The 17566-nt window shown below is 49.0% G+C and overlaps 8 protein-coding genes across 8 annotated transcripts; 3 read left to right on the plus strand and 5 right to left on the minus strand.

Moving 5' to 3' along the window:
* Nucleotides 1-432: 432 nt before the first annotated feature.
* PtrM4_133130 (Exosortase-EpsH domain containing protein) lies at nt 433-1005 on the minus strand (the record flags this gene model as incomplete). Its single annotated transcript, XM_001941310.1, has 3 exons — nt 433-562; nt 624-746; nt 806-1005. 3 exons carry the CDS (start codon nt 1003-1005, stop codon nt 433-435), a joined length of 453 nt encoding a protein of 150 aa, XP_001941345.1.
* Nucleotides 1006-4343: 3338 nt separating this feature from the next.
* Nucleotides 4344-4678, plus strand: PtrM4_133140 (uncharacterized protein; the record flags this gene model as incomplete). The annotated part of the gene is made up of 2 exons (XM_066109112.1): nt 4344-4609; nt 4663-4678. 2 exons carry the CDS (start codon nt 4344-4346, stop codon nt 4676-4678), a joined length of 282 nt encoding a protein of 93 aa, XP_065961104.1.
* A 780-nt stretch (nt 4679-5458) lies between these two features.
* Nucleotides 5459-5995, minus strand: PtrM4_133150 (Fungal-trans-2 domain containing protein; the record flags this gene model as incomplete). The annotated part of the gene is made up of 1 exon (XM_001941312.2): nt 5459-5995. The coding sequence occupies one exon, from the start codon at nt 5993-5995 to the stop codon at nt 5459-5461; it is 537 nt and encodes a 178-aa protein (XP_001941347.2).
* A 1369-nt stretch (nt 5996-7364) lies between these two features.
* Nucleotides 7365-7670, plus strand: PtrM4_133160 (uncharacterized protein; the record flags this gene model as incomplete). The annotated part of the gene is made up of 1 exon (XM_001941313.2): nt 7365-7670. One exon carries the CDS (start codon nt 7365-7367, stop codon nt 7668-7670), a length of 306 nt encoding a protein of 101 aa, XP_001941348.2.
* A 700-nt stretch (nt 7671-8370) lies between these two features.
* On the minus strand, nt 8371-8673 carry PtrM4_133170 (uncharacterized protein; the record flags this gene model as incomplete). The annotated part of the gene is made up of 1 exon (XM_001941314.1): nt 8371-8673. The coding sequence occupies one exon, from the start codon at nt 8671-8673 to the stop codon at nt 8371-8373; it is 303 nt and encodes a 100-aa protein (XP_001941349.1).
* A 561-nt stretch (nt 8674-9234) lies between these two features.
* On the minus strand, nt 9235-10197 carry PtrM4_133180 (HisJ, ABC-type amino acid transport-signal transduction protein; the record flags this gene model as incomplete). Its single annotated transcript, XM_066109113.1, has 2 exons — nt 9235-10033; nt 10082-10197. The coding sequence occupies 2 exons, from the start codon at nt 10195-10197 to the stop codon at nt 9235-9237; spliced, it is 915 nt and encodes a 304-aa protein (XP_065961105.1).
* Nucleotides 10198-11381: 1184 nt separating this feature from the next.
* On the minus strand, nt 11382-13946 carry PtrM4_133190 (uncharacterized protein; the record flags this gene model as incomplete). The annotated part of the gene is made up of 2 exons (XM_066109114.1): nt 11382-13783; nt 13904-13946. The coding sequence occupies 2 exons, from the start codon at nt 13944-13946 to the stop codon at nt 11382-11384; spliced, it is 2445 nt and encodes an 814-aa protein (XP_065961106.1).
* Nucleotides 13947-15486: 1540 nt separating this feature from the next.
* Nucleotides 15487-17338, plus strand: PtrM4_133200 (uncharacterized protein; the record flags this gene model as incomplete). The annotated part of the gene is made up of 3 exons (XM_066109115.1): nt 15487-15932; nt 15984-16823; nt 16879-17338. The coding sequence occupies 3 exons, from the start codon at nt 15487-15489 to the stop codon at nt 17336-17338; spliced, it is 1746 nt and encodes a 581-aa protein (XP_065961107.1).
* Nucleotides 17339-17566: the final 228 nt, after the last annotated feature.

A 17566-nucleotide genomic window follows, 5' to 3' on the forward strand; every position in this document is an offset into this window, starting at 1 on the left:
AAAATCTTCCAGACGTGCTTGGCTCAATTTCATAGTAGCAAGACTCTGTCAATTATTTCACATACGATCATTATAGGATGCGGAAAACAAGTTCCCACTTCCGATCCGTCAAATCTCATGGTAGTATTCTCGATACTTTAGCACAATATAGTATATTTATGATAGTCGCCCATACAGATCGTAAAATAGGCAGACCGAGCCACTCCTCGTAGCAGTTATGCGATGTGTAGATTCCCCCCTTGCCAGGCCTCCAAGACTAATGTCCACAACTTGGATTGAGGTCAGCGCAACCATAGTGTTGTTCCTTCAAGCTTTAGTAAGAGATAAGGTAACCCGGACTTTTGGTACACAATAAGGCAGTACTCCAAACAAGTGCTGTATTCGAGAACGCTTAACTTGAGGCTGGTCATGAAGTGAAGTTGTAGTACCCCCCTACGAGCACGTTGGGCTCGTACTCGGTCTCACAGCAGCATTCGACGGATTCGTCTGACCGCAGCCGGCCGCCGCACCACCAATTGTATCATCAATTGCCGCATTATACGCAGCACCACAGTTCCGATCACTAGCGGACAACATGTTAGCAAAAAGCTCTCCCCAAGATTTCTTCTCCCAAGATAACGTACCTCGCACCACCACTAGCATTGTTAAACCACGAACACACATCATGCGAGAAGCAATCCTGTGTATATACATTGCCGATTGCAGTGCCTGAGCAGCCTGCTCCACAGCGGCCGTTACAGCTGTACCTATGAAGTGTGTTAGGTACCATATGGAGGGATCTATGGGGGGGGGGTGAACTGCGTACTCTCCACGGTTTACGCTGTTTGTGCCAAAGTTGCTGCCTACAACGCCGCTCCAGCGACAGGTCTGGCCGGCTGCGTTGGTCCATGATGCTGTTGCCGTGGCGCCGACCTTGAGACAAGATATTGCGCGTTTGTCCACGGTGGGAGATGTAGAGACTTGGGTTGCTAAGAGAGCAGTGAGGGAGAGGCTGAGGAGATGCATGTTGGGTGGTGGGTTTGTAGCTGAGAGATTGTCTAGATGCTAGGGATTGGAATTATATAGCGGTGACAGAATGATATAAAGTCTGCCTACTATTTTCAACGGAAATATGACGCAGATCTATACTTAGCAAGTAAAACCCGCAAAGTTGGTAGTAGCACTGTCAAGACGGATGTACTTACCCCATAAAGAGCAAACCCCATAGACTACACCGTCGCAACTTTTCTCGTCTGTCCTTGGCCTTACTAAAAGACATCTCCTCAACCGCCGAGTGGCTAGTCTTTTTCATCTAGCATCACCATTTACTCGGTGGTGTATCTGCATTTGGCTTGTCAAAACACATACATCATACACTTAGCGGAAGCGTACAGCCGTATTTCGAATAGGTAGTATCTATACCGTTTCGAGGCTCTTAGACCTCTAGAAAAGGAATAGGCTCTACTATGACGGAACGATTGGGGTCGCGACATACAAGGGTGTAATTCTGCAATAACAGTGTTACCGAGGCTCGCGGCGGTTCATGTAGTCATCTTTCTTTAGCGTCGGACTAGCCCTCTAGCATTCCGCCAATAGCGGTAGTAGGTTTTCACAAGAGGGCTGCGCTGACACACACGATTATGTTTTTGTTCGATCATCTTTCTTTTTTGCATGTGTCTGTTTGGTACCAGTTTGACGCTGAGCGCCATTGTATAAATATCGAAACATTGAACCCCCCTCTATGCTTCCCATCATATGCTAAAGTGAGAGCATAATTGCACCTGATTATTTATGCTACATATGATCCATAGCCTCCTTCTAAATTGACAGAACAAGGATACAAACTACCTAGGTATTAAGCACTAAGCCTAGTTAATCACTATATTAGACAAGGTTTTCTAGGAACATAGGTCACGAAGGAGAACTAATTAGTATCACTTGTTCATCGACACTTCCCTTTACTTTCTTACGTTGTTAAGCCTCCAAGTAATCCTACACATTAGATTTACCCTTCCTTCTTTGCCGCATCCGCAGCCGTTTCTCCCTCCTGATTCTTGACAAACAGAGAAGCTTTCCACGACACTAGTAGTTGTACGACTCCTATAAATCCACGTTTCGCAACCCATGTCAAAAGTGTGCAACTAAAATCGTCTTGGAGATCAATTTGGACACGGCCGGTCAAAAGAAGCGCTTCAATGGTCGCTGGGGACTGGAAAAAGAGTGACCACAACAATGGTGTTCATCCGGAAATATCGGCGTCATCTTGAACGCCACATTTCTGAGTCAAGTGCGCAAGGTTTTGTGTACCCGCCTTGAGACGACCAAAAAATCGCACTCCGTAGCTCCTTGTCTTTGGTAAGATCAATAGAGGGATGCCGAAGTAAGACATTTAGAGCTTGCCTTGCGCCTCACTCTGCGGCCCAGGGTAGTATTGAGCGTCCCCGTTTGTCAACCTGGTTGAAATCCATTAACGGCTGTTTCATAGATGATCGCACAGTGCTTCCATGGTCTCCTAATATAGCCCAGAAGAGTGATGTGCAGGTCGTTTAGTTTGAACGTTATATGTCCAAGCAGCGCCTTAAGAATCTCTAAGTGACCGTTTCCCGCTGCAAACGACAGTGCTGATTTTCCAGATGTGCCCTTGGGTGTAACTCATGTAAATGACTCGTTCAGAAGTATCCGGAAAGCATCCTACTGGCCAAACTGCGCCGATACATTCAAGGGTGTTTGGCCGCGAATCTTCCCAAATTGGTTCGCGGTTCAACATCTGCCTACATGGCTGCTTCTTGAGTGTCTGCCTTCAAGATGCTAGATTAGAAGCTTCAAAAAATCTGAGATGACGTGTTTGAAGCAAGAGCTTAGTTTCAGATTTTGATATTCCGTATCATGCCAGCTAGTCCATCTCCTCCCATGCTCGCTGTGTAAGACGTTGTCCTCTTGTTTTTTGAACGCCATATGACTCTAGTATGTTTTTTTCGACGAGATAAAGCAATGTCTAGCAATGACTTGGTACATGTGGCATTTGCAACATGCTCGAGAAGTACCTAGATATGATGCTATGTTGGGTCGGCCGATGATTCGACGGCGGGTCTGCGGATAGAGCGCGGTGTGACAGTTTATCTCTATAGCATGCAAGCTCTGCCATTAGCTGTCCTTATGCATAACATTATGCCTATAGGTTTTACGATAGCTATTTTGTGAGTTCGTTGCGAGTTTAATGCTAGGTGTTGGCTGAACGCGAGGCAAACGCCGCGCATGAAGCCGGATTTCAGGGAAAGCGTCGCACCGCCACTCAGCCACTCGGTCACACAACTTGGATGCATTACTTTACCCACCATGAATACTCGCTGCGCATCGGCTGTAGTTCTGTCCCAGCATACTCTATGTGCAGCTAACAAGCACATCTAACTACCAAATACGATAATAGCGCAGAGCGTCGCGACCTAGCATAGCGGCAAGGCCAGCCCACCACTCAACACCACCACCTAGGCAGTCCTTGCCTTCAGTCGCTCGACAGCGGCGGCATACGATGTCTGCCAGCCCTAAAGAACTTAGATTAGCTAACCTAATGGAGGCCGTTAATCTACGTAGAGGCGCCGCCGAACCTTGGAAGCCATCCATAGATGTGACGGTACTCCAACATGATCGGCGGGATAAGCACAGGCAGATAGGCAGTCACTAAACTACTACCATAGGCCGACTTACGTGGACGAAGTTGATGACGTCTGACTCACATGTCCGAATACGGGCATACTCGGGTATCTGGCTTTTTCAACTATTTCCCAAATCAGGACTACTAACGTAAAATTCACCGAAGCTAGACGACCCTCAATGAGTTGATCCTCATCATTCTAACAGTCTAACAGTCTAACAGTCTAACAGTCTGAAAGTGAACAGTGCGCTTGCTTATGTGAGCGAGGAACGATCGAGGAACTCACCGATTGGGCATCCCATCACCAACAAGCATAGTAAGCCTTTGACTGCGCGCAATTCTGCAGACCGACACATTGTTGTGTTTACAAGGATTAAATCGAACCTTTGAATTTCTCGCTAGACCTACCTGATGCTTATGAACAGGCCCATGATAGATGTGATATATAGTTTCATGCCCCCATCTTGCCATGACCCAGCGGGTCGCTCAAAACCACCGCGTCCAAAAGACTTGACTCACTCGAGACGATTACAACGACTTCCCAACTTCGCCATATCAAGAGTACCTTCGCTTTATCTATAAACCTCATAAAATATCTCTCTTCTTTTTCTACCAAACTCAGCACTGTAAGACGATGTTTTTATCTAGTCATTCATTGGAAAAGTTACAATATTCATATGAATAATAGTTGACATTGCTCTCTAGACACACGATGAAGGCAACCGCTTTTGTCCAGTTTACCATGCTCGTGCTTCCAGCATTGGCTGTGGTAGCCCCGCCATGTACTTGGGGCTTTGGTTGCCAATGCTATTATCAGCTTACCGACAACCGCTGTACGGTACGACCTCGTGGATCTACTTGGGTCTTCTTCCAAAAGTGTAATTGCCCAAAAGAGTTGAAGGTTGGGCAGTCTACGTACTTCTTTGATTTCGCAGAATGTATCGATATTGGCAAGGTCCATAGACGCGCCCATTGTCCGTGAGTAAAGCCGAATTATACGCCACAATTCATCACTAATACAAGCATCATAGAGATGGTTATTATTAACCGGTAACTCATGGGTAGAGAGGGCAATTGAAGCTTTGCGGGTGAATTTCGATAGAGTCGTTTCAAGCCCTCTCTTTTTACAGCTACCTCATAATTTAGACCTATATCAGGCACTAGTCTCTCAGTGCCGAGATATTGGCCGTACCAGAACAAATAAGGGGATACATAGACTTTGAAGACTTCTGAATACTGTGTGATCGCAGTTTCCGCCATAGCAAGGCTCTGTAATCTCCGTGCATCGATTCTAGTTAAGCTAGATATCGTGTGTAGCTTCCCTCCACCAAAAAGAGTCCTCTTTGAACGGCACATGTCTACTCTCATCTCTGAGGGACACCCACGTCAGTTGGCCAAGAACTACTTTGAGAATAATTGTACATCTACAGGTAGTCGGAAATGGGTGCCTTCCTTAAAAGCAGACGTTGGAAGTGTTCCTTACGTGGTGGTGTACTGGGATCTCATACATTAAAGAGGTGTCCTACGTATGTTGTCACCAAGTTGCTGCTGTTCAATACAGCACATCTTCAGGGCCTGATCCAACCGATCCTCTTGATGGGCCAATCCAACCAGGCTCTATGCTCTCTAGGCGTCAATTCCCAGATGCCACTCATGATGTGGTGAGTCCAGCCTTGCATGTACCAGAACTGCTCCAGGACGCGAATGAGCACCACGAAGTACGCATAGATGACCATCGATGGGATCACGCTGTTGAAGCCGTTCCAGAAAGTCATCTGTCATTTGGAAGAGCCACCCAAATGAAACATGGTACTCGCCGTCTATTCCCTAATACCGGTTGTCGTACATCTCGCGAAGGATATCGACTGCGAGAATATTATCCCCATGACTAGATGTGTCTTTGGACACAAAATCCACATGTTCTCGCAGCTCTTCGAGGTGCTTTTCGTACCCCTCCAGTACTTCTTGGGTCGGAAGTGGGCGACCTCTGGCGCGTGTTGCGGGTGCATGCGTCTTAACAAACTGCGGACATCCTATGCTTGCGAGCGTCATTCTGATCTCGCGGAACATCATCAACCAGTCTGATCTTTTGTCTCGTCCGAAGGCGAGGTACTCTCCCGGTTGCGGTCCACGGCCCCAGCTGATGAAGCAAATCATTTGTACCGCGACCAGCACTGCATCGCAATTTCCAGGGCTCAGTTTTGCAATCTCTGGTGTCACAAGAACAAGAGCACGCTCATAGTGCCGATCTGATATTGCAATGTATTCCTCTTTGCGGTTCGGACGGCAATGCGCCAGATGTAATGCTGTGAATGCAAATATCAAGTGCAAGACGTGAGGGTTCTCAACCCCAATTTCAGCCATTTGGGTTTGCCAGGTAACACTCCCAGTAAGCCAAGGCGAAACGGAGAAGCAGGTTGATGTTGTGTAGTGATAGGTGAGCTCGATCTCGGATAGCGGTAGTTCTCCGGGACTGAAGCTACTGCTTATTTGTGCTGATCTTGGTGAAGATGGAATTGGTTGAGCAAAGTCGCAATGTACTTTTCTCCGCTTACAATTGCTACATCCCGGCTTTGTCTCGTCGCACTGCCAGTGTTAGTTTCAACTACATTCTTTTGCCAAGGCGCTCTCCTCAGAGCCGGCGCGCGATTTGCGGTGCGATCGTCTTGTTATCCTCTTATCATCATGCCCATCTTCATTGGCGGAAGGTGAGACTGTGTTGGAGTGCGTCAAGGACAGCGGCGAATCTTGTTGCATGGTTTGATGTTTGACATGTAAAGTCGCGAAGAGAGGGTGCAGGTGGTAACAGGCGCGTATCTGAACACGGAAGAGCGCGAACATGAACGCGCGGCTGCTCCACGCTACAGTAGTGACATCAGCACTTCGAGATGCTCATACGCAAACTATCGAGCGTTTCGCAAGCACTGCCTCAATTATTTGAGGACCCCCTATAGCGGTCGGATCAAGCAAAGGACTATGGTTCGTTAGAAGAGTGAGGGACGAAATTACTCAAAGATGCCGTTCGAATCGAGGTTAGTGCGTTATTTTGACTCGTGAATACGCGCTGAAAGAGAATACGCTCGCAATACGATCACACCCAAGAGCTAAATCTGGAGACAGTGAGGTCAGGATGCATAGGTTAGGGTTGCTAAATGCTAATTCCGCGTTCCTAGAACGACCAAAAAGTGGCTCTGGCCACATATATAACCCGTGCTTGTCCTTGTTCTCGACCTCAACCCCATTCACATCTACTCCTATAAACTGCGACAGGTCGAACACCCCAATCCCATCAATCCTACCAGTCAATACACAACCATGGAAGACCAAAAAAATTTGGAACTCTTGAGGCTATCTCTCCCAGCGAGGTGCTAGCTTCTGCGTTGTCTGCAGCGCCGCCATCACTGAGGCACCGCCAACGTTCGATGCGCCACCGCCACCGCCAATGCCTCCACCTCCCTACTTCCGAACACATCTCATTGAGCCCAGCTCCTTCAAGTCCGCCATCAACGAGAAAATTGATAAGCCTCTCATATCACTATTCCGCTTGAGTGTACAGGTGCTTCAGCTCATCTTTGCATTGGCCTCCGGCATACCATACGCTATTGAGCTGAGACACGGCAAAGGACGTGGAGAGGCGTCAGGAAGCTTCGTATATTCACATGTCGTTTTTGGCGCCGCACTTCTCGTCTTAACCATCAACGGCGTAACCGTGCGATACTACCGCTTTTCGTGGATGATCGACTGGATTTTGACGGTGTTCTGGTTTGCACTCTTTGCAGTCTTCTATAAGGTCTACTTTGGAGGCGACATGACACCAGCGTATAGCGGAGTAGATACAGGGCGAATACAGCGAGTAGTCTGGTGCGACCTTATCAACGCGTTGTTGTGGCTGGGAAGCGCCCTATTTTCCTCATCAATGTGTTGTTCGGGCATCAAGGCGTCCGTCAAAACAAAGTATGAGGATAGGCGGCAAAAGAAGGAGAAGAAGAAAATGATGGAGACAATGGGTGAGATGGAGATAGGGACCACTCACGTGTAGTCTTCTGCGCTGTGGCTATTCAGCAACCCTCTCGTTTCCTTTTCAAGCGATTGCGTTTACTGCTTTACATCTCATTGTTTCGGTCGCGGTACCATGCTTGCTTCATCCACCCAACTGTATCCTCTCTTTAGTGCGTCTTGATGATAACACCTCAAAAAATCAATAATTGCTGCAAATTTAATTGTTCCACATATCGATGAGGCTATCATTCTGCAGATTCTCGGTCTGCTTAGTTGAAGACCAGGTGAATGGAAAGACACTCGAGCAAATGAATGTTCCAATGTGTTACTAACTGTGGCAGCCCGAATTTGTTATAGAAGCTAGAAAGTAACCTTATAGTCACCTACTAACCCTAAAAACTAGCTCGAGACAATCTACCTAGGTACTTCCGGTAGAAAATCTCAATCGTTCGTAGATGATCCTCCAAACCATGCCCATCCTCGTCAGTATCCTCTATCAAGTAGATAGACAATTCAGGATATAAGTACTCGGGAGTAAGAGCTCTAGACCCACCCATCGTACATTGATAGTAGAACCGCGCCTGCTCGCCCCAAATGTCGCAGCATCGGCAGAGAATCCCGCGAAGTGGAACTGCGTATTCATGAACAGCTTGTATATACTGTTTGGTTGAGATGGGTTGACCGTCTGGATTCTCAATCGACAAGGGCGCTGGCCGTAGATGCCATGAGTTGCTATGTGCTCAGTCTTCCCAATTGTACAGGGGTTCTATGCAGATCCTCAAGTGCGATAGCGGAGGATTTGTTGCTGCCTCGTCCAGAACAGTGCTAGAGGAGATTGGTGTCCAATTTGACTTGTCTTCGGCATCGAGCGAGAAGATCTCAATTTCAGAGGGAGAGTCGAGAACAGACCACCTTAGTCGGTCAAAGATTCGGTTCATTTTTGTTCCTGATGGATATTGAGGTGGTTCTGGGGGAGGTCCGGGCTGCACTGGGCCTTGATACTCCCGGCGCACTTGCCCAGTTTCTGGGGTCCAGATAATCATTGTGCTGGTACGAGGACAAGTTGCTCAAATGGAACAGGTGACTGAGGCTTGTTACTCGACGCAACAGGAAGAAGGTGGAATTTTGTCGTACACGATGTGAAGTCAAGAAAGGTTCTACTCTCCGCAATTCAGTCTTCCTCTAGGAAGAAAGCATCGGTTAAATTCCCGGCTCAGGATTGAGCCTAGGGCTTGGCAGAATCTTGTCTGTTTTAGTCAATAGTTTCACGGCGTTAGTGACAGCGGCAACTATAGAAACCAGAGTCAGCGGAGTCGGTCGCGCTTCTAGGTGTCGTAGAGCTATTGCATTATCGCGAAGACCAAAAGCCTACGGGGAAACCGCGCCGCATCATTCCTCGGTCGAAGACCGGTAATCTTTAGTTTTAATAAAAAGAAACAGATACGTCAAGGAAGAGTAGGTGCAGGGTTCATATACTAGCTGTCTTCACTGTGGGACAAATTAAGAAGAAAGGTCCCATATTACCAGTGATATCTCTGAGTATTGAAGCAACCATCTGCATGCTCACAACTTTCGAGCAATAACGACTAAGGCTGTTATTCCATCTATACAGACGGCCATTGATACGACATCCACTTCTCCAACGTGCGATTCCAGTTGCCACTTCCCAGCTGAACATGCACAAAAGTGTCCAAATACTGCTTCCACACAACATCTCGCCCAATCATATAGCCCAGTTCCTCAAACGTAAAGGCTTGATCCGGATTGACAATGCAAAGCGTCTCAGGGTGCAACCGGACCTGTAGTTCAACCTCTACAATATCGCTGATCATAGCATCAGCCTGGCCTTGGATAACAGCTTGATAAACTGCATTGTTATCCTGGACCAAAACAATCGTTGCTTTTTTCAAATTCGTGCGGTCAAACGCCTCATTGGTACCACCTGGGTTGACAGCGACCTTGACGCCAGCCGTGTCGATGGCTGCCAAGGAGGAGAATTTGGCGAGGTCTGCACATCTCACGCATGCTGCTTTGCCGACACGTTGGATGGCGGTGGAAAAAAAGCCCTTTTGTGCGCGGGGTAGCGTGATGCTGACGCCGGTCATGGCGATGTCGAATTTTTGGGCGGTTACGTCGGCGGTCAGGTTCGCCCAGATGGTGGGGACAAACTCGATGGGATGCGGGAGGGATAGTGAGTCTGACAGGGTCTGAGCAAGATCGATATCCGCACCGATGTAGGTCGTGTTGATGGCTGATGTGCCGGGTAGAGCGGTTCGGTTGGTAACCTTGTACGAGAAAGGCTTGTAGTCTCCAGTCGTGCCAACTTTCAGGTAGCCACGTGCCTGGATTCTATCGAGAATAGAGGTGATGTTGCCATGCTCGAATGATGCTGGTACCGAGTAGCTGTCTAAAGTTAATTGATTGATTGCAAAGACCTTTGAATCTGTTCACCTCGAGGACGACGTCTCGTATTGATGCTCACTTGTTATAGGAGGCGTAGATGAGGCACTGGCAAACGAGATGATGAGCAGACAAGCTGCAGTAAGCTTCAAAGCAGGATTCATCATAGCGATAGACCTCTGGGCTTTTTGGGATGAGACCGAGGGGTTCTGTTATCTATCGCGATGATCCAGGCACGTTATGAAAGATTTTTGAGCTTACGCCTGTCCTAATGACAGCCTTCACGAGGGTTACCCTTTGGTACTATATCTCAGTGTCTGTTAAACTTGTGTGGGCGATATGGGACCCGACTTCATGAAGCTCGTGACGGAGTTGAATGTGCTGGTGTCGTTGTCTCAGTGAGCCCAGGCGAAAAACGAGATTCGGCCCGACTTCCCGTCTGAGCAGGTAGGGCCATGGCATCGTGATGTTGTTACTAGCGCATCTAGTGCCGTGTTTCGGTGATATCTGCTCTCGCGACTCCGCGTTGACTTGGCGGCTAAGTCAGCATCTCTTGTCGGCTTGTGCGAAATCCTTAGGTCGTATACTAGACCGACGACGGAAGACTGCCACCAGGATTGAGGTGAATACCGAGTGGACAGACTAGACTTGCTGTCAAAGTTCAACGTCATGTAGTAGCAGTGGCCTCTGCCTAATGAATGGCCTGGTTTCCATTATTCTTCAACCCTCTCCAAAGCCGTTTCCATATTTTCGAGCATAGAGACGGTATATGCTAGAGACTCCAGCAATTAGTATGTTGCCTTGGTTCCGACATGGGTACCATTGATCAGTTTCAGCGCGGCGTCTTCGTAGGACACATCGGTCAGAAGAACCACCATATCCCTGGGCATTCTGATCTTTGTCGAAGTTTTATAGACTCCGCGCAACAAGACAAAGTGAACACGCCTCCCCAACAGTAGATACCGAAATTTGAGAATTTCGTAACTCCATCCAGATGTACCGCTGCCAGCGCTGAGAGTTCAGAGGAAAATTAGCCTCGAGAACTGTTCGCTCGCGGCCGACACCAAGCCAGACGAAATTTCAAGCTACCATAAGCGAAGGCACCAGTATAGTTCCTGTGATAGCTTCAACTGCTTTTTCCTAGGCTTGGCTAGATCTTCTCAGCCGCGAATGAGCAGACTTTCCAACAAGCAAGTAAAGCAAGTCACCGCTCTAAACTTGACTTGCTTGGTTCAAACATAGGCTTTACTTGACTTGCTTGGGGTGATTTTTTTACTTGCTTGACTTGCTTGTATTACTTGCAAGTACTTGGATTACTTGACTACTACAAAGAGATTAAGCTACATACAAATTACCAAAACTCAGTGTTCCACTCTAGTATGTTGTAATCTCCTACAAGCTGCTCATCTGAAAGCTTAGCCTCGCTACAGTTGTACGGTTTATAACCAGCTCGCACCCATGACCTTACTAATTGAAGAGCTGCGAGTAGCTCACTGCCCAGAGCACGTCGTTTAGGTTCAAGAAGGTCGCCAAGCTCACTGAAGAGGCGCTCACAGTCGCTGCTTGATGCTGGGATAGTCATGATATCGATTGCAAACTGCGCTAAATGCGGGTATTTCGGCAGTAGTTGTATCCAGTATTGGACAGGATTTCCATCTGCGTTGTACTGCTCCTGCGTCCACTGCGGCTCTTGTGTTTTCCAGCGCTCAAACTCGTCAAGTGGAGCCTCTCGGTCATTGTTGCGGCTAAGTATAGCAATAATTGCCTCGTCTATGTTGTTGCTACTCGGCGCAGTTGTATACCGCTGGCGTGCTCGTTGAGGTTTGTATGCCGCCCAAAGCTGTTGGAACGACGCGTTGGCACTAGTAAGCCAATCAGCTTTGTCTGCCCACGCCACATCGCAGTAGTTCTTGTAGTACGGGTGTAGGCAAACAGCGGCGTAGTAAGCGGGCGAGTCGTCGAGCTTGTTGTAGTAGTCGTTGGCTTTGCTCCACGCGGCGCGGAGGTTGACGTTGAGGTGATCCTCTGGAGCCTCGGCATGAGCGTTGAAGTCGACGTGCTCGAACGGGCGCGCCCGGGCCTCAAGCTTGCTGAGTACGTACTCAAAAACGGGTATAACCTCATAGATTGCGCCGTATTTGCCATCCTTAGAGCGTCCCTCGAGGCGTTTTGTGGCGTACTTGAGCGGCTCTAAGCAGTCCTGGTACTCTGCAATCACCGCCCAGTCAGCAGCTCGGAGCCCAGTTGATCTCATCCAGTTTGGGGCGTCGGGCCGCTTATTATTCCGCTGCGCAGCGTGCGCATCTTCAAGGATAACCCTATTGATATGATGCTCAGCGTACAAGTTATACGCGGCTTGAAGCTTGGTAGCGCGCTCAAAAGCAGCATAGTATGAGTTCCAGCGAGTGACGACAGGCTTGACTGGCTCGAGTACTTTGAGACGCCCTTCAGCAGGCAGGTTGTTGTTGGCAAGGCGCTGGTAGCCACGAAAAAGCTCGTACTGTTGCGGCGTTTTGATATAGTTGATGACGTCAACTAGCACTCCAATAGGGCCATCTTTCCGCCACTCTCGCATATACTGCTCCTCGGTATTGTACTGCTCTTGAGTGTTGCCGTAGGCGTCTTTGTTGGTGCCAAATATAATAGCCTGGCCGATGAGGTTAAGCGTGTGACAACTGCAGCGGAGGCGCCGGTGAGCGGACTCAAATTCGTACTCGCGCGCGAGCGCGGCGATCGCAGTGTCGTTGTTGGTAGCGTTGTCGAGTACAAAATAGCCTAATCGGTCGCTTGTTATTCCGTATGCTGAGAGCGTCGTCGAGATAGCTTTGGCAATAGCCTCACCGGTGTGGGCGCCAGCGAGCTCAGGCAGATCGATTGGTAAGTCTCGTATTATTCCAGCTGCGTCGGCAAAGTGAGCGACTACTCCAAAGAAGCCACGTTTACCACCCTTTGTTGTCCAGCCATCAAAGCTTACGTGTATTTTGCTTACTGAGCCTGACAGGGTGTCGATAACTTGCGGTCGTATAGACCGGAACAACCTCATCACAAAGGTAGAAACGCTGGTATTACTTACCCACAACGCTGCCTCTGCCTCTGGGTTGGCAAATCTCATCATCTCTCTAAAATCAGGCGTCGTAAGTTCGCTGAGCGGGTGGTTTCGGTTAACAAGCCACATGACAGTGGCTGTTCGAAAGCCCTCTACGTCGAAGTTTCCAAACGCGTTAGCAGTGTTTTGTTGTACGTCTAAACCAGCGTCAAAAGCTTGCCGCAACGACAGCTGGCCTCGAGCTCTCTGCGCTAACTTTGGGCCATCTTTCGTAAGGTTGTGGCCAGGCTTTGGTTGGCTGAGATGGGTGGCTGCTGAGGTTGTAGCCTGAGTAATGTTAAACAAACCACCACGGCCAGCGTCGATAGTTTTGTGTACATGGCAGTACTTGCACACAAACCAGATTCGAGATGTAGCATGGCGCTCAACAACGCGGTAGCCATACTGAAAGATCCAACTTTTTGGGCGCTTAGAACGCGCCAATGGCTTGATAAAATCAGGTAAACGTGCCCAGTCAATGCCGTCAAAGTTCTCAACTAGTGCGCTGTTTGTCTCATCCTGACCACCCTCTCCAGCCTCAGTTGTAGCCACCGTGCCAGCTCGGCTGCCCTCGGTGGGCGCGACAATCTCAGCCTCCGCCTGCGACTCTAAGAACTGCAACTCGAAGGTAGGTATTGGCGGCGAGGCGTTAGCCTGGCTTGCGGCAGCTAGGGTTTTGCGAGGTGATCGACGCTGAGGTCTAGGCTTAGATGCAGGCTTAGATGCAGGCTCAGGTGAAGCCTCAGGAGTTGAGGCGACGTTGTTGGTGGCAGCGGCTACTTTCGTACGTTTGCTCCGAGCAGAAGTTTGTGGTAGGCGACGTTTGGCCATATTGGGGGTATCAGGGCAGTATAAATCACTGGAAAACGCGTTGCTATAGGGGATACTGCATTGCGATAGGCTTCTAGACAGGCGTACGTCGAGATTGGAGCAATGCGCTAGACTAAGGCTAACGTTATTTGATAGCCGCTTAGCCTGTTTGGGACTCAACCGAGGCAACTGCAACACTTCAAAACCATCGCGACATCTACCGTACAGCAGTTTTAGCACCCTCATCACAGTAACGCTAAAACAACCAAGTAAACCAAGTAAGCCAAGCAAGCAAAGTATCTTGACTTGACTTGCTTGCTTAGCTGCCCAGCTCTTACTTGACTTGCTTGCTTGGTTTAAACCAAGCAAGTCAAGCAAGTAATCCAAGTCAACTTGCTTTTTGGAAAGTCTGCGAATGAGTAGCGAAGATACGCGAGTTTGCGAGCTATGCGACTAGTGCGACTAGTAGAATAGCTACAGCTAGGAGAGTCTACGCAGCAAACCATAATCGTGGAAACTCTTTTCTAGGCCTAGATGTATCGACGTCGTGGTTGCCGATATAGGACGCTTCGTTCCGCGTGGAGGGCTGAGGGATCCTGAGTTATCGGTACTGGATCGTGAGGCTGAGAACCAAACTTCGACAGTAAATAGGAGATGCGGTTTGCTGGCTAGGAGATCTGTGTTTTAATAGAGATCGTGGGTTGTTCCAGCCTTGATAAGTCTGCCTAGGAGAATTTCAGCTGTGGCGCGAGTAGGTAGGTACCCAAAACTTGACGTTGGCCCCCACACCTTCCCTTCTGTCCATGCAGGAAGCGTGGCTGTGGTTGTCGCTACGGTACCCCACATGTTCAATTTTAGATTACTTCGCTGCTCCTCAAATCATGTTTGTGCCAATAGGCATGTAGGGTTTAGTTGATCGCCGCGGCAGATTTCATCACGCCTAGCGGTGTGCTTGAATGGCACACAGTTGTCAGATAACTTTGGAGCCCACGGGCAGTACAACGAAATATGATTTACGAATGATGAAAACTTCCTCAAGGCATACCTTTGGAGAGATGTAGAATCCAGTTGAAGCCTGGAAGGCTTACTCTAGGAGCACGAATGTTATTGTGCAACGAAGCGCTGCGCCTTCTGTGCATGTGCACTCGCCGGACCCTAGACAGTATCCGACATGGCATGGACCTGAAACGAGGCGTCCACCTTCCCTGGATCGCCTTGTTGGGGTCCAAAATGGTAATTCGTGGATGCATACGCCCCGCAGGGACACAGACCGGTGTCAGATCTGATAGGCTGACAAGTTGGCCAAAGCCGCCACTTGGAGAGCCTCCAGGTAAGGCCTCCCACGAGCACTACAATCGCGACAACTGCCAAGTGTGTTGCAATGCTGTGCACATCCGGTGGTGCACCACGCTATGGTGTTCCGTGCGTCGCATTTAACATTTCGTCAGCTGTGGGCTTTTATATCTCTGTAGTCCTCAAACTTGTCCGTGTGTCCTACATCACTCGATCAGGCGCCTGACCGGACACTTATCGAAGCGACGACTGAGCAACTCATCCTTCCATGGACGCCACACAAGCATCAGCTCTGTTGTCCACGGAGCAGAAGTCGTCCAAACCTGCTGAATCGGATACTGCAAGAAGTTTCGACCGATGGCATGTCTCATTCCGAGTGCCACTCGGAATAGTGCTGTTTATGCTATTTGGCATCGCTTTTGCATTGGGACACCACCTTTACTACAACGCTCTGGACGGCCAGCCGGTCATACAGGGAACTCAAGAATGGGCGATTCGAATTGGAACCGGTCTTGCATTTCTGGCCAAAGCATGTCTCATTGCTAGTGCAGCCATATCGTACCAACAACAATATTGGAGAGTGTTGCGCAGTCGCCCCATGTCTATTGGTAGTATCGATGATATTATGAGTTTACTGGCGAACCCGGCCTGCTTTTGTAACTGGGAAGTTTGGAGAAAGGCATGGTCATCTGCTATCATCGCATTAGCAATATGGCAAGTATTCATCTCGTATATCGTTTTGGGTTAGCTAATTGAGTAATTCAGGTGCATGCCTCTTGCCGCAATCACGCCCCCAGCTGCTCTGACAGCTGCAGTCTCCGTATCCCAAGAGCGACTGGCGTCCTCTGTTCCCATAGTTTCCTGGCGAAATGTTAGTTTTGCCAATACCGGTGGTCGAAATGAATTCTATGATGCGGGTCAAAACCTCTATCGAGTCGTCACCAGCTCAGCATACAGTGGCACCATCCTTCCAATGACGCCTCTATACCCAAACTATACATACCCACTTACCTTCCAGGGACCGAAGTTAAGGTGCGGCGATGTGACAAACCAGACTCTGTTCGACCTGGCGCACCTCAACCCATCCCCCGAATCAATGGACATAATAGGTTACAACGCAACCGTTCCATCAGAGGAGGTCCAATACCCATTCTTGCCCCGGGAGAACAGGTACGACATATGGTTCTTAACGCCAACCCGCAACTTCACCTGCGAGATGTGGAATGTCACATACACAGCAACATTCTCCTTCACCAACGGCGAGCAGAGCATCGCTGTTACCGATGCCAAGTACGACCACCGTTTCGTGGAGCCAAAAGATCTTCCTGGAGATTTGTGCCCGTACGATCTATGTTCGTATAAAGCGTGGTACAAGGCAGTTTCAGCAATGCTCACCGGCCAGGCGAGCCAAGGAGGCGCCTACAGCACATTTAAATCGACAACCCGCGTCTTGCAAACAGCGCTGATAGGATGTCCGGAGATGAGCACTGCAGCGGCCATGTCGAATATCGTGACACAAGGATGCCCCGAGCCATCTCTCGAGCGAGCTGTTGAAGCACTCAGTCAGAATGCTACCTTGAGTTTATTCGGCGCATTGCCATCAGTGTAAGTGAAATCATCCGTATGTGTCTTTTCAATTGACTCACTAGTGTCCTTCCAGTTACTTTCCCATTGGAAAATTCGACATGTATGGCCGTATAGCCAACGCTACTGTTGCCGCGGTCACCACTACGCGCGCTAATCTTACGATCTCTACGACACATCTCATATACAACTACAACGCGCGCTCACTACTACTACCTTACTCTGCCGCCGTCTTCACAACCGTTGTTATCCTGATTGCGGGATTGTACGCCCTTTGGTCTAATGGTGTCAGCCATACAAGTTCGTTCTCGGGACTTGTTCGAACGACGCGGAACAAGGATCTTGATGATTGGATGCGGGGTCATTGCCTAGGCTCAGATCCTGTAGATAAGGATGTTGCGGTGCAGAAGCTACAGTATGGCTTGTTGAATGTTGACAAGCACGGCGAAGGGGATGTGGCGGGTAGTGTACCACATGCGGCTTTTGGGTTTCCGGACACGGTGACTAGGCTGAAGAAAGGAGACCAGTGTATGTGAAGGGGCGACTGAAAGGGATAATATTAAGGAAAGGGAAATGCAGCCAGCTTATATGGCGGCCGTTGATGATAGGAATTTAGCGGTACGACATCATTGCACATGGCGTGGCTCACGTCCGTGCCCACTTTGATAATTGCACGACTTTACTTTCCTATGCATGTGTGGTATTATGGTCTGGCGATCTTTCGGGTTTGGGGACCAGGTGTGTTCAAAGGGCGTGTGTCTCAG

The sequence above is a fragment of the Pyrenophora tritici-repentis genome, chromosome 7 (assembly GCF_003171515.1).
Source record: "Pyrenophora tritici-repentis strain M4 chromosome 7, whole genome shotgun sequence".
Taxonomy (NCBI): domain Eukaryota; kingdom Fungi; phylum Ascomycota; class Dothideomycetes; order Pleosporales; family Pleosporaceae; genus Pyrenophora; species Pyrenophora tritici-repentis.